General features: G+C 37.5%; 1 protein-coding gene across 3 annotated transcripts in view; it reads left to right on the top strand.

The window, feature by feature from the left end:
- Positions 1-15,143, top strand: part of UPF2 (UPF2 regulator of nonsense mediated mRNA decay) — a 61,303-nt gene that overhangs the window by 18,500 nt on the left and 27,660 nt on the right. For 2 of the 3 annotated variants that reach the window (XM_061467208.1, XM_061467209.1), the window contains exons 7-12: positions 1,865-1,927; positions 5,039-5,142; positions 5,653-5,738; positions 11,590-11,698; positions 12,969-13,082; positions 14,016-14,132. In XM_061467208.1, the coding sequence (XP_061323192.1) occupies positions 1,865-1,927; positions 5,039-5,142; positions 5,653-5,738; positions 11,590-11,698; positions 12,969-13,082; positions 14,016-14,132 (593 nt within the window). The remainder of the gene's footprint in view (positions 1-1,864; positions 1,928-5,038; positions 5,143-5,652; positions 5,739-11,589; positions 11,699-12,968; positions 13,083-14,015; positions 14,133-15,143) is intronic. The other variant, XM_061467210.1, reaches the window with a different exon arrangement.

The following is a 15,143-nucleotide window of genomic DNA, read 5'->3' as shown; positions in this document are numbered from 1 at the left end:
GAGGTTTCATCATCATATGTTAACAATGATCAGTACTAGTTTCTGTTTTTAAATGAGCTGTTGACTAAGCATTAAACATGTTCTTATCTGAAAGGTTAATCTAAAATATGTCAGAATAGGGTTTATTTTTTCTCATTAAACAGCTAACTGTTTATGAAAGCCTTTTGCTCTCTAGCTTGTGAAGGTGAAATCGTTTGGTTCAGCCTGTAGGCTTTTTCTTGCTGCTTCCTGGTTGTCTTTGCTCATGAGTTTATTTTTTGTGAAACAGGTGAAAACTTAGTGTCTTTGGGAATTCCATACCCTGTCAAATTGCTTTGATACTGGCAAGTAACTTCAGAAATGAATGATGGAAACTAAAATAGATATAATTGGTAAATCCTTGTTCTGCTGGAAAACTAGGCTGTAAGTTAGCAGCATGTGAGTGTTACTTTACTTGAAACATACAGCAAAACACAATGATTGTTTTGAGGTGTGTGTAATTCTGAACACCCCTTGTTGGCAGCACCAGATATACTTAATTAACAAAAATCTTAATTTAGATGGTGTTTCAAGTTCTGTAATGGGTTTCCATCTAATGAACTGGAAGATGTCTTTTTTTCCCAGCCTTTTTCTTAAGTAAAATTCCCTTGGGTTCGAAGTTAGGAAAACGGGGTGTCCTTCAGCTACAAAATACCGCTTTAACTTCTTTTCATATGTACTGAATTTTTTGTCCATCTGTACTTGAGGTAAGTTAGTAATGTTTGTGCAGAGCTAGTGAAGAATGAAACCACTGCATTACACACATTATACACATACAGACATAAAACAGGGGATTTGTGGGTTGACATGGGCCTTGAGTGTAGAAAGGAAGGATGCATGAGGTATAGCAGGGACTTAGATCATAGAATCAGAATGGTTTGAGTTGGAAGGGACTTTTAAAGCTCATCTAGTCCAACCCCCCTGCAATGAGGGACACCTTCAACTAGATCAAGTTGCTCAGAGACCCATCAAACATGGCACAAGGGCCAAGATGAAGAAAAGTTGTTTTGAGTATTGTGATAATTTGGTGGTGTGGATTTCATTAGCAGAGGGAATAAGTAAATTATAGATGGGGAAATAGGATAGGAGGGACAATCTAGTCACATAGTAGGTACTGCATATCTCTTGTAACTTCTGCATCACCTTCTGTCATTTCAGTCTTTTCTGCCTGTCCAAATATAGAGTCATAGAATCCCAGACTGATTTGGGTTGGAAGGGGACCTTCATGCTCATACAGTTCCACCCCCCTGCCACAGGCAGGAACACCTTCCACTAGGGTGGGTTGCTCCAAGCCCTGTCCAGCCTGGCCTTGAACACTACTAGGGATAGGGTAGCCACAGCTTCTCTGGGCACCCTCTGCCAACGCCTCACCACCTCACAGTAAAAGAATTTCTTCCTGGTATCTCATCTAGATCTCTCCTCTCAGTTTAAAGCCATACCCCCTTGTCCTGTCCCTACAGGCCCTTGTCAAAAGTCCTTCTCTGTATTCCTTGTCAGTCCCTTTAGGCACTGGAAGCTGCTCTAAGGTTTCCCTGGAGCCATCTCCTTTCCAGGCTGAAGAAGCTCAGTATGAGGGAGACAAGACAGTTTTCCAACGTGTGTTTTCAAAGCAGGTCTCTGTTGGTGTAGCAGCCTTCACAGCACTGGAGTGCTTGTGCCTAAACTTACTTCTTAAAGGTCAGAGACTATAATCAGCTAAGTTTAAGGTATGCCATAGAAAAAGAAAGTTTTACATGATGCACTTAGTTGAAGAGGTTTGTTTACTAGGAATTCAGGTAATTTATTTTGTTTCTCTATTGTGTTAACTTTGAGTGAATCTTAATTTTCTTATTTTCAATATGCTCAGGGAAGAGAAGGGGAGCAGATAGCACCGGAGCTGCAAATAGTCACCTCAAACATGCTGAAAGAAGTGAGTTTTGAGGTTGTTTTTGAAAGAGAAGATAAAATGTTAAACATGAAGCTGTGTGAATGGAGACAAAGATGTTAAGTAAGGAATGGCCAGGGTGGAAGCCATCAAGGGTACCGGGAGCAGGATTCATCTGATATTAATACATACCTAGTGCCTGTTTTTGTAAGGTTTGTCAGCAGCAGAAACAATGTGTAGAAGTGAGTATGAAGACAACCCTGTTAACTTTGCTACACTGTTTAAAGAGCTAGCAGAGTTCCTATCAGAAAAGCAGGAATTTAAAAACAGATCTGAAGTTATTAACTAAGAAATCTTTTTTTGACTTGTGAGACTAGATTCTGAATACATTCCTCAGGCTTTTATTCAGCAAGATGTTTAACACTATGCTTATGCCAAGTGTTGTGCAGAGAGGGGGATCCAACCAACCATTTGCTCATGTTTTTAGCTTGTACCATTAGGATGCGAGGGCTCCTCTGTGATCAGATTCATTTCAGAATCTTGTCTCACAAAGGAATAGCTCCAGACATTACAAAAGCACTTGCCTTGTTTCCATTGTCTGGGTGACACTATACAAAGTAGACTGAACCTTTCAGGCAGAGTGGGGTTTTGAGGAGAAAGCCCTCTGCAGGGTTATAGTTCAGTAAATTGAAAAGATGGTGTTGACATGAAAGGAGCCAGGGCTCTCTCAGAAGGTATGTGTGTAGGGAGGGGGGAAGGCAAACAACTAGTTTTGGTGAAGCAGAAGATTGTTTGGTACCAATCATTGCAGGAGAATTACTTCAGTAAGTCCTTAGCATCTTCTGATGCTTCCTCAGTTCTACTCCCTGGAAACTGCATCATTACATCAATTTCTGGTAAATATAAAGGTGTTTAAACACAATTTTTCTTTCATTGTCTACAGTGATTATGCTGCATGACTTGATCTGCACCCAGATAGACCATTACAAATAGTCTAAGTAATGGTTGTACATTACTACTTGTAGTGAATTTTTAAAAGAGGTAATGCAGTTTTGAAATGTGCTGCTACCGAAAAACTGAAACTCAAGAGGATCAAAGTGAAAGCAAGAAATTAACTGATTTTTTTTCACATGAATTGCATACTGGGAATCCCCGGCTGTTTCATTTCCTGTCACTGTAAAACTCTGTCTTAAGTCTCAGACCTGCTTCAGGTACTAAAAGAAAAGAGCCTTTCCACTTAGAAAGGATCCACATGCTGTGATGAGAAATACAATGTGAGAGTATCTTTGGCCCTCAGTGAAGGAGAGGACCAGTGAAAGGGGAGATACATTTGGGAACTGTTGAAATTCAGTGTGATAACAGGGACTTTTGAAAGATTGCCTTGAATAGTGGCTGAAATGTCAAAGACTGCTTTAAACTGATTTCAAGAACCGTGAGTCAGTTTGAATAGAAGATTGAGGTGAGACAGCTAACTGCTGTAAAGGAAAAAGGAGAAGATAAAAGAACATTAGAGGCGGACAGTAAGGTGTGGCTGTAAATACCTAAATGGAAGAATGCATTAAAATGAGATTTGCTACTAAAATTTGTTTTGTTTGAGCTGTTGTATGCATCCTAGTGAAGTCTGAGTATATGGGTGATGAGAGAGTCAGGGTTCCATTAACCATTTAAAACATCATGGTCCTCTTGTTGAGCATCTGGAACAGCTTCCTTTTTTTTTTTTTCCCTCTCCTTTCTTAGTGAACCCTTCTCTTGTTCTTCTGACTTCTAGTCAGAGAGGAGGAGGAAGTGATGCCACCTGCTTTAACCTCTAGCACCTTCAAGACTGGGTAGCTTGCAGTGTTCTTTGAAACAGATTTTAGCATTTCTCTGCTTAAGTTCAACCCCTGCCCCTAACAGTTTCCAGGAACAAGAAAAAAAAATGGTCCTACAATGTACCATCTTTTTCCCTTATAGCAGTTATCTCCTTCCCTTTCAGCAACTTGAAAAATGAACTTGAGTCTTCATGCTGGTTTATCTTACCATGTAGCCTTTAAAGACATAATGAATTTACCAGGTGTCAGGTATTTTGTAGGTTACTTGGGTGTGTTTTCCACCACATGAATGCTTTCCTGGGTATTCCTGTTACTGCTGAACATCCTCAAACTGAAACAAACCCAAGCTTCATCATGTTCCTTTTTCAGGAAGCAGCGTTCTTCTGTGTTGCTTTGGCCAATGAAGACTTTTTCCCAAGTGTTTGTGTTGCAGCTCGTTGTTTTGGCTTGTGTTGTGCTATAAAGGAAACTAAACTCTTTTCTAGGACTTACTAAAATCTGGAAGAGTTTTGTAAGCATACCACAGATTTTGCAATTAGAGGATAACTGTAGGGGGATTGCTCTGGTGAGGTCTTCAGAGCAGATGTCAGAAAAACTGAATTCCAGTGGTAGAGTTGTCCTACAGTCTTCTACTTGAGTAGTGTTAGGGACTCAATCAGTAGACGCACGTCACTGTTGCTGCTTCCTGTGTTGCGAATTCCACAGAAGCACCTGCTTGAAAAACAAGTTACCACTTGTCTTGCAGCTGCTGCATGATCAGCCCTCCATCCATGTTGCTTTATGGTTCTAGGCTCTGTTTTCAGCACTGCTGAAGGAATTGAGTTGGCCTCTAGCTTTTACAGCCTAAAGTGAAAAGATGTCAAGAACATACTGGATGAAAGCCTTAATGGATGCTTTTGGTCAAAAATCCTGTTTCTCCTGCAGGACAAACATACAGAAAATGTAGAGTCTACAGTTGCATTAAGGTGGTTTGGTTTGTTTTCCCCCATGTTTGGGCCTTCTTGTGATCATCCTTCTGTCATCTAAAGAAATTATGATAATTTTCTAGGAATATAGATTTGTTGTTGCTCTTGACAGTATAAAGTAGGAGGCAGGGAACTTCATGAATAGGAAGACAAGTTTATTTTTTACTTTTGTTATCAAAAGCAATAAATGGATTTTTTTTTTTCTTCATTAAAAAGGATATTTTATATTCATCTTTATATATTATCCCTATATATATATGTTTGAATCCGTGAATGAATATTTAACAGCTAAACATTACAAATGTTTGGGTGATACGATCATAAATTGCAATATTTCATAGCTTAAAGATGTGTGCTGCTTGTTTATTTCACTCTGTTAGAACAAGAGGATGAAGAAGCCAGTACTGGATCTCATTTAAAACTTATAGTAGATGCTTTCCTTCAGCAGCTTCCAAACTGTGTCAACAGAGATCTCATAGACAAGGTATAGTTTTCATTTTTATCTACTCTTAAAGATAATGCTAGATCAAATAGATTGGAAGCAAAGATTTGAAGCTTTTGAGTCTGTCAGGAGCTGAACTATATTTAAAGTAATTACTTTGGAGAAAACCTTTTTATCCCTCACTTAATCACTAATTGCCAAGACACCATGTGATACTGATTTTTTTGTCTGCCTGTTTTCTTATGTGTCAGTTTGGTTTAGAAGTAGACTTGGCTTTTTCCAATTTTCCTCCCATTCCTCTCTGACAGATTACTCCCCATCTGCCTAAAGCTGTTTTCTTCCTTGTGTTGGTCCAAAAAATCAACTGGACTCGTTTTGCAGATATGTCAGTTCTAGACATAAAGGAAGGCTTTTCTTTATGGCTGTTCATAAAGCAGCTGCATGTAACAGGAATAACTCCATAAAGATGCTTTTGGAAAGCATGCTGTATTACTTTAAATAAAAACACACTGCAGTAAAGGTGAAGTGTTTCATTGACTTTCCTCTTTACAGGCAGCAATGGATTTTTGCATGAATATGAATACAAAAGCCAACAGAAGAAAACTTGTACGAGCACTTTTCATAGTTCCTAGGCAAAGGTAAGAACTGAAGGAGAATAAGATAGCTCCACCCTTTGGTTATTTAGCATATATATGTATATGATTTTTAACTGTTTAAGTTACTGAAAACCAGTGTATATTCCAAGTTGCATTTGTTCATTTCTGAGGTGCACTTCAGGACTGATTTATGCATTAATGATCAAGGAATTCCCCACAGTATTTTGCCATACCAGTGTAAATTTTCTTTAATAATTTCTTTTTTTAAATATTAGTTTCTGTCTTCTGGTACTTGTGTGTTTATAGTGGATCTTTTCATGACTTTTTAACCATGAAAACAACAGCAAAACTTACCTTGTAGCAAAAGAGGATGTATTTTGTTCAGGAGAACTTGCACTTATTTTGTGTAAGAACCTATGAATAGTTAGAGCACAATGTAGTTCGGGAAGGAGGATTTCTTGTGATACGCTAATTCTGATGTATTACATAGCTATTATGTATCTTCTAGAATATGTATCTTGCATCTTCTGGAGCAGCACTGGTTCTAGGCCAGCCAGTTTAGAGAAAGCGAGTATAAAAGCTGGAGCTTGGCCTCTTCTGTCCACGTAGATTTGTCCTTGTAGAGTTTTGCTATTTCTCCTTGTGTGAGGGCCCTACACACAGAAAAATAGCCTTGCTTACAAAAATGAGTGCAAATATTAAAATGAAACTTTTAAATTCATTGGAAGAATAATGTATTTTTTTCCTCTCCGGTAAACTTGTACCTTAAAGAGGCGCAATTTAAGTAGGTGCAATTACGCGGGAGTTGCTTTTCTTGCTCCACCTCACCCTGTTTCTCCTGGGAGGTTGTTTTGATGCTGCTTTTAGTTTCAGTGTTTCATCATCATCTTGTATTTCCTGTTAAGAGTTCACACCACTTTGATTCCATGCCTTTTAACACTAGTGGGGGGTGTGGAAGTACAGTTTGAGTGTCTGTGTTGTCTGAAGGCTTGTGTAGAAAACTGCTTTGAATAAACAGTCTCTGGTGTTTTGTTTTCATTACTTTTAATCACTTCTTGCACTGTGTTTTCAACCTTAATTCTAGCTTATTTGTACATCCCATCTGTAATAAGGGTCTGCTGTGCTAGTAGCATTGCTCTCTTTGCTGGGTATAAACCAGTGGTTTGTTTGCTCACTATATGCGTTAACCTGACTCTATGTTGATACTAGCTTTTGCAACTAATCTTTTCTCTTCATGTATTCTTTTCTCTAAAATGTTACGGTTTTGACACCTCAGTCTTTGGAGACTTTGACAGGGGCCTGATTGTGCCCGAAAAATGAGTTACTGACAGAGGAGGTAGGGAGTTGAGTATCTTCTGTGTTAGAGGTAACAAGGTGTTCTTCAGTCCAGTTTTACGATGTAGAGGAAATACCAGCAGGCTAATAAATAGAAATGTTAACCATGAAATGCATCGAAACACAATTTGAGAACATTTTTCATAGCCTAGGGCATCTACAGTTCTGTAGGAACTCAGACTAGTATAGATGGTGTGGTTGCCTCAAGGAGCTGCTTTGTGACAGTTCTGTTCTCTCATAGTTGGAACTAATACTGAAGCGAATGGCTCAGCTGATTGCTCATGGTTTTTCTTATAAATATTAATTATTACTATTAAGAAATATTAATATTTCATGTACAATTCTATTTTTAATATCTTTTTCTGCTGTCTGCTCTGAGACCTGCTGGGCTAGTAAATACTCCAGCTTCCAGCTGTAAGATCTTAAGTTCAGTTTTGTATATCTGCCTCTTCTCTTGTCTGCAGTAGCGATGCCCATCTCTGGGCTACTAAGCAGGAGAAATAGGATGTTGACTGAGCTTCTTGTCCTGAGCCACAAACAGTTGCAGTGGAAGTACCAGCTGAATTGCCAATAGATGCACATGATTTTAAAGGGCAGTCTATCTTAATATTTACATTAGCTTTATTTCTGCAGTTGGTGAAGGAGCAGTTCTGCTTTCTGTCTTGAAATCACTGTTTATAATCCTTGTAGGAAAAACTCCAGGTGTGTATATGGCACATGGTAGTAATGGTTGCTATAAAATGCTACAAACTGATTTAGAAAATTATAAAACACTGCTTCTAAGCTTTGTATACTCTGCATTAACTATGGTTTTGCTTTGTGTATCTCTTCACTGAGCCATATTATACGACTTTGCCTTCCATTATTGTTGTTGCATCCTAGTTTTTAGTATAAATTCCAGTAGTTTCTGCAGTCTCTCTCCAGGATACCACTGGAGAAGAAAGCTTTTTGTGGTTGTGTTCTTTAGGGGATTCTTGGGGCTCCTTTTGCAAAAGGTTCAGAGGAACAGCATCCTTATAGGATGTAGATAAAGCAGTGTATTTTCCAAAAGTGTTTAGTCTTCAAGCGTATCAGATAATGCTGTTGAAGTCTAGATAGTATGTTATCAGCCATAAGAAGATGTTTCAGTAACAGAGTAAGTTCTGTTTCTTCTCCTGAGAGATCAGTTTTAGGAAATAATATATGCAGGCACAACAGTTTTACTAAGAAAGTACAAACTGGTTTCGTGCTTGAGGAGTGATGAAGACACTGTAAAGTTGAAGTCGTCATGTAGTATTGCTGTAGAGTTTCTTGCTTCCACTAAAGTTGGATTGACTGGGACAAATACAGAGACAGAAAATTTAATTTGACAAAAGGGGATGTTTTTTCCTCAACTATCTGTGGATTAGTGTTAGAAACAACATCATTGCACTACTCTGCTGAATACTTATGAATGGATCGCATTTACATTTTCAGCTGTGATTTGAACCTCTAACTCAACAGAACAGAAAGCCTTTTAAAAAGATTTCTTCTCAGTGCTAGTATACAAGTGGCTTTCAGGTTTGTATTAGAGGGTTGGTTTAATACTAAATATTAACCTTTTAATTCAGGACTATATAGTTTGCACTAAAGTGACAGCACAGTAATTTAACATATACTGCTCACAGCTTTAAGGCATTTATGTGTACTTCTTTGCTGTTGAACTGCATTATCTTCCTCTACAGATACACATGGATCTGTCTAGCTGCATACTGCAGTTTGCAGTTTAAAATCTCTTTTTAGGCCTTAACTTCTAAACAATTCTAGCAAATGCTAAACAGCAGATAGGAGCTGTTGCAGCTTCTCATTTTTTTGCCATCCCCATTCATGGTGATCTGTGAAGTTGCACATTTACTAAGTAAGAGATCTGTTGTTCATCTTACAGAAGGTTTTAGCATTATCCTTGGTTCTTAATTCAGAAGTTGGCTGCAGCTTAAGTGTTTAAATAGTTCTGAGCATTTTAAGTCAGAAGTTGTAAACCCCCTTTCAGCTCTTTATCCTGAGAATCCTCAGTAGCAAGGTCCTTTCTGTTCAGTTGAACTTATCAGTATTTCAGTGGCCTGTCTCATTCAATGATAAAATTGAGAGATGTGCTGGAGATCAAAGAGTTCATGCCACAGCTACAAAACAAAAGGAAAAAGTGCTTATCTGGTAGCATGCCACTTCCACAACATCCATCTCTTCTCACTGAGCATTGTTGATGGCAGTTTGTACCTGTTCAAGCCCAGTGAATACACTGCATTTGTCTGGATTTGGATTTGCTTGTGAGGCAGCAGTTCTTGCTCCATTACCTCATACTTTAAACTGTCTTTCTGGTAGAATCCCATTTAATAAATGTCCAAGATGCCCCCTTCACTCCTAGGTATAAAATTTTGGATGCAACCATTCTAGAGAGTTTGCAGCTAGGACTTTAATTGAGCAAAGTTTTGTGGTTTGGGTTTTAAAAGATGTGCTCTTAAGTATTTCACTGAAGTGCAGTCCATGTGATCCAGAGGTCCAGAACTGACTGGATTACAATCCAAGGCATATGGTCAAAATGGCAATGGTCAGAAGTAATGTTCTTTTGCTGTGATAGTTTACTGATGCTAGGTCTTGTTTCATAACATAGAAGAGCAGGAAGAGAAAGCAACACTATGGGGTTTGTGGTCATCCTAGTTAATTTCTGCCCAACTTCTCAAGAAAGAGAAATGCTTTTGGAGAAAATAGAAAACGTGGATTGGCTTTAATGCAGGTACCAGTAGATGGTGCCATTGATACTGCAATCTCTCCGCTTCTGAGCAGGAATTTTTGTCTCCCCTGTGAAAGGGAATGGATTCCATCTCCGATTGCCAATTTCACAGTAATTGACCCAAGGTTTTTCCTTATTATATTTCATCTATTTCAAAGCACCCAATCTTAGCATTCATTCCCATGAAGAACCCTTTTGTGTTCTGTGAGTGAATAACAGCAATGTGCTCTAAGACTTTAATTTCCCCTGGGTATGTTCAGTTTACAGAGATGAAATTATTAGCTCTCAGAAGGCAGGTATTTGTTCAGCATAAAGCTTTCTGCTACTTGTCTTAAAAGATGTGCCATGCAGAAATCCCCTCCTTTCAGCCCAAGTCCTTTCTCTAGTTCAGCTTTTGTTTGTTTATGTGAAGTAATAAGACTTTCCCTTCTCCAAGAGTTAATGGCTAAATGCTTAATAACATCACAGTAATTTGCTATGGCTAGTCACCCTTGACTGTGTGTTCCAACAGGCTTGAAAAATGTAAATACTGCTTCAGTTATCGATTAACAAGAGAGAATGAAAAAGGTTAAATAGGTAACTGGCATACCTGTAATGTTTCACCAGGAGTTTTAGGGATTACGAGGAGGCTGCTTAACTCTGCCTCTTTCAGGCAGTATATGCTGATTCTTCTGATCCACAGATTATCTACATAATTAGCCCTCTTGCTGTGAGTGGATATTAGGGGATCTTGGAAATCTGCTCTAGTGGCATAGCTGTAGAAAGGAGAAGGGAGGCAGTTGTGCATGCTTTAGTTTTGACTTGATGATTTTCTGGTTTTACTTTGTGCCAGAGCAAGATGTATTTACATCTAAAAACTGTGCTTTTAGAGTTCTTCTTTTCCTTTTTTTCTTTTTCATTTCTTTTCCCTAGCAGTAAGGGAAAACCTGAACCCTTCATAAAGTGTAAATTCCAGATCCATTTTCCCTTACAGGCAATTTCTCGCTTGTAACATGCAAATTTAAGATGTGTTTCTCCACTTAAAACTTGTTTTATGGTTCATCTGTTGACAGCATTTACTTATGTTCTGAAAGTAAACTAAAAATACCTTCTTCAATTTGTTAAATGCTGTTATGAGGCCTCAGAGGGCAGTTGGTTTCTCTGTATTTAAAAGTGATACCTGCACATTTATGCAAAGCAGTTGTGTTATATTCTGTGTCCTGTTACATGATGCCACAAACCAGGTTTAAGGGCATTTATCTGGTTTTTACAATGAGATAGTCTTTAATGGAAAGAAACAAAGTATAACCTAAAGAGAGCACAAATTACCATCTGCTGAGCTTTGGTTTATGTAATAACTACTACATTCACTTAGAAGTTCACTGCCTTAAAAATAAAGATGTTCTTACCTTTCTGGTTATGTCTGCTGATACTCAGAGAAGAGAAATAGAAGCAGTAGCAAATGGAGTCATCTGTAAGAACTTTTCATTTTGCTTGTTGAGAGGCATCAGGATTCTCTTTGTATCTGGTAATTTCTTATAGGTCAAATTCCGTAGCTGAGATGGTGTTTGGCATTTCACCCGAGGCAGTAGTTTTGAAAGGAAATGAGCTGTGAAGGATGCCAGTAGGATGGGGTAACATACCTTCTTGTATTGCTGTTTTTAAACAGTATTGCAGTTGGAAGTGTGAGCACATAAAATTGTGTGTAGCAGTAGTTCTGTTGGTATATGCACACTCATTCCTTTCACAAGTAAAATTGTAACCATACTTACAGACATAAATACCTTTTTGTCTATGAATTGCTTGTCTGTTCTATCATCTCCTCTGTTGCAGGTTGGATTTGCTACCGTTTTATGCAAGACTGGTTGCCACACTGCATCCTTGTATGTCTGATGTAGCAGAGGATCTTTGTTCCATGCTGAAAGGGGACTTCAGATTTCATGTATGTTTTGTTGATTCAGTGGTTTGCATTCAGATTAACCAATCTGATAATAGTCATCCTTTGGGGAGTAAATAATGTTTGGTATTATGTAGGTGCTAATTTGCTGATTTTGAAATTCAGTGAATGTTTTTCTATCATCCAAGTGGATTTATTCTCAAATACTGCATTTGTACATTTTAAAACAAAATTGTTTTACAATTTACCATATGTATTTATGTGTATATATATATATATATTAAAATGAGCTGTACAACAGCTAAACCAAATTGCAAAAGTTAAACTGTGCTCCAACTGTGTTAAGAGTTTTCTGTAAATTAATAACTTGCATTTAAAATGAGAATTGACCTTTTCTAACAAAACTTTCCCCACTACAAGGTTACTGCTGTAATCTAGTATTTACTATTGTAATGTAGCGCTTAAGTCAGTTATTTTTTACTCTTTTCATCAACCAAAATTTTCCTCACAAACACGTTTTCAGTGTTGTTTCTTTCATTTTGTTCTACGTTTATTAATGAAATTAGTTATGGTGCACAGTGATGATTCATTCACTGGTTTCCAGGTTTTATATGGCATAAAAATATTGCATGAAACTTGGAAACCAGTGAAGGAATCATCACTGTGGTGATTTTCTTTCTTATATTGACATTTAGAATGTGTATGAATTGCTCTTAGATACAGACTTATTTAAGTCTAACTATCTGAAATTAACTGTTTGTACTCGGGAAAAGCTATTTCTTTTGGGGAGAACTACAGGTTTGCATTTTACGGGTTATGTTTAGACATAGATTTGTACATTGGTAATAAAATTATACTGGATATCAGTAATTTTAAAAGAAAAAAAAAGAAAGGACGGGTAAGGGGTAGTCTGCACATTATTAAACCAGACTTGAAAAGCTGTCAGTATTTAATATTTTCTTAGGGACTAGGTGGTCCTAGTCATTTAGAGACTACTTAATGATTCTAAAAATACAGAATCTAGAATACATAACTACTACTTCATTGTGGTAAAGAGGGTTGGACAGGTTAATGTGTGGTGGGTGGCTTGGGGGGGGGGAGTGGAGGGATGGGGAAAGAAATTGGAAAGCTTTTGAAGAAACAGGGTTGTAGAGAGACTTTAAGAAACCTGGTGATAGCTAAAGGTAGAGCATAAGGAACTAAACAAATACCAAACATTGCCTAATTCCTAAACTATTACACAGATTTGTGTTGAAGTAAATTCTAAGAGGTGGGTATTTTTAAGAGCCTGCATTCAAATGCATTCTTTTTTTAGGTAAGAAAAAAGGACCAGATCAACATTGAAACAAAGAATAAAACTGTGAGATTCATTGGTGAGCTTACCAAGTTTAAGATGTTCTCCAAAAACGATACTCTCCACTGCTTAAAGGTTAGTGTTGTGATTGTAGAAACATTGCTACTTACTCATCTGCTATGCATTGCAAAGATTTCATTATGTTGATTACAATTAATGTTTCTACAGAGAGCACAACAGTAAGAGGAAGGCATTAGGAATGGAAAGCTTTTCAGTGATGCAAGGAGAGGCTTATATGCCATTTTAGCAGGTGCTTTTGTTCATTGAAGAACAAACTAAACCTTTGGAAAGCATTAACCTTCAGGCATATCATCTCAGTTTGCATGCTGATAAACATTCAAACTTGTCTTTGAGGTCAAGTCCCAGATTAAAAATGGGTTTTAAAAGATAAAAGCATGTTTTATAAAGGTGGTTGAAGACTCACAGGGGTTAAGATCACTTCTTGTGGGAAGAGTTTGTGTTTGTTGACTCAGGTATCAAAGCTGAATTCTTAAAAAGAGATCTGATTATCTCTCTTTTTTTCTCCCATCTATAAAATATTGAAAAGTGCAAAGCTTTGTTAATTTTCACCTGCTGCTTAACTTAATACAATTAAATTTAGATGTGCGTTGAGGTTATTGTGTCCTTGTGCAGTATTCAGTATTATTTTGTAGTTTTCCAGTCTAGCAACAGGAATTTTAAAGCAGATGTAACAGAGTTGGAAGGGGTATAGGGAAGATTATAAGAGTTTGTTTCAATATTGTAGTCTCTTCATGCTAGGCTGAGGAAGCATCCTGTTTTTCAGGTTTCTGGAGCCTTAATTTGGGTTCCAGACTGTTCTTATAATACTTTTTAATGAGAAATATTTATAATTTTGTTAACATCTGACCAGTTAAATTAATTTGCATTTTTTTTCCTTAAAGAACATGGAACACCATAGTAGTGTACTGTATGGTAGATGTAACTTACTGTTTTCTGCAGTTGAAAAAGATGTTTAACATGCTGTGTTTTTATATAAATATATACCAGATGCTTCTGTCAGATTTTTCTCATCACCATATTGAAATGGCTTGTACTCTGCTGGAAACCTGTGGAAGATTCCTCTTCAGATCACCAGAATCTCACTTAAGAACCAGTGTTCTTCTGGTAAGAGAAAACCTGTTGTCTTATGGGGTGGGGTGTCATGCACCAAATTAAACCAATGATTACTTTTATTTTTTGGCTTTGTGATGTGGTCTCACCATAATGATGATTGTGATTAACATCTCAATTGTCAGTTACAACATTCAAGCACAGTAAGTGAAAACTTGCATTAGGTTTTATCTTGAATGCTCAGGGAGGATAAAGTTCTTGATACTTTAATAGTATCAGACAGTATCAAACATTTATAGTATCAAACAGACAAGTATGGGAAGACAATGAATCTGTTATCCTGAAATCTCACCTCCTCATTGTGGAATGATGGACTGGTGTTACCTATGTTCAAGTCCTAGGCTGCTTTGATGCTATCAGGCTTTTTGTAATCCTGTGGACTTGTATCATCTTGTTATTTATAGCATGTCCAGTGTTGTTTCAGCTCTGAGATTGCACCTCCTGTGAGAATAGCTATTTGAAAGTATTCTGGAGAGCTCCAGTTGACCTATAAATCTGTTCATGACTTAAAAAAAAAAAAATAAAGAATTGAATTTCTGAAGCAAAAGACTTTGCTTTTGAACTACAAATAATTTGGAGATAGAGCAAAACCAGAGGCTAAGGTTGAAAGAATCTAATAGGTGTACCTGTACGTGCCTGAAATGCTATTTGAGGGGGAAAATGGTAGTGAATGGAGCTGGAGATATTTCAACTCAAGGTGAAGACAGTTGTGAAAGAAGTGGTTTCTGTGGCTGTGTAATGATCTGGGGTTCCAAATTTGAAGGAGAAGTTCATGAAGACACTGCAGAAATAGCTTTTAGAAGTAGAGCTCGGTAATTAAGGTAAGAGTTGAAGTGGTATCTGTAAGTCTAGATTCAAAAATAACAAGGGTTATCTTTGAGTCTTTTTTAGTGTATGAGCCCTGAATAACATGTTTACTGGCTTGAGACTATCCTAAATCTCTTGTGTCCAAGGCAAGAGACTGAGTCCAATATGATTGAAGAAATCCTTCAAAGATGGATACTA

This window comes from Pezoporus flaviventris, unplaced genomic scaffold (assembly GCF_033815535.1).
Source record: "Pezoporus flaviventris isolate CSIRO_AGI_PZ_B2104156 unplaced genomic scaffold, CSIRO_AGI_Pfla_v1 ptg000045l, whole genome shotgun sequence".
NCBI classification, from domain to species: Eukaryota; Metazoa; Chordata; class Aves; order Psittaciformes; family Psittacidae; genus Pezoporus; species Pezoporus flaviventris.
This window is presented reverse-complemented; position numbering and strand designations above follow the sequence as displayed.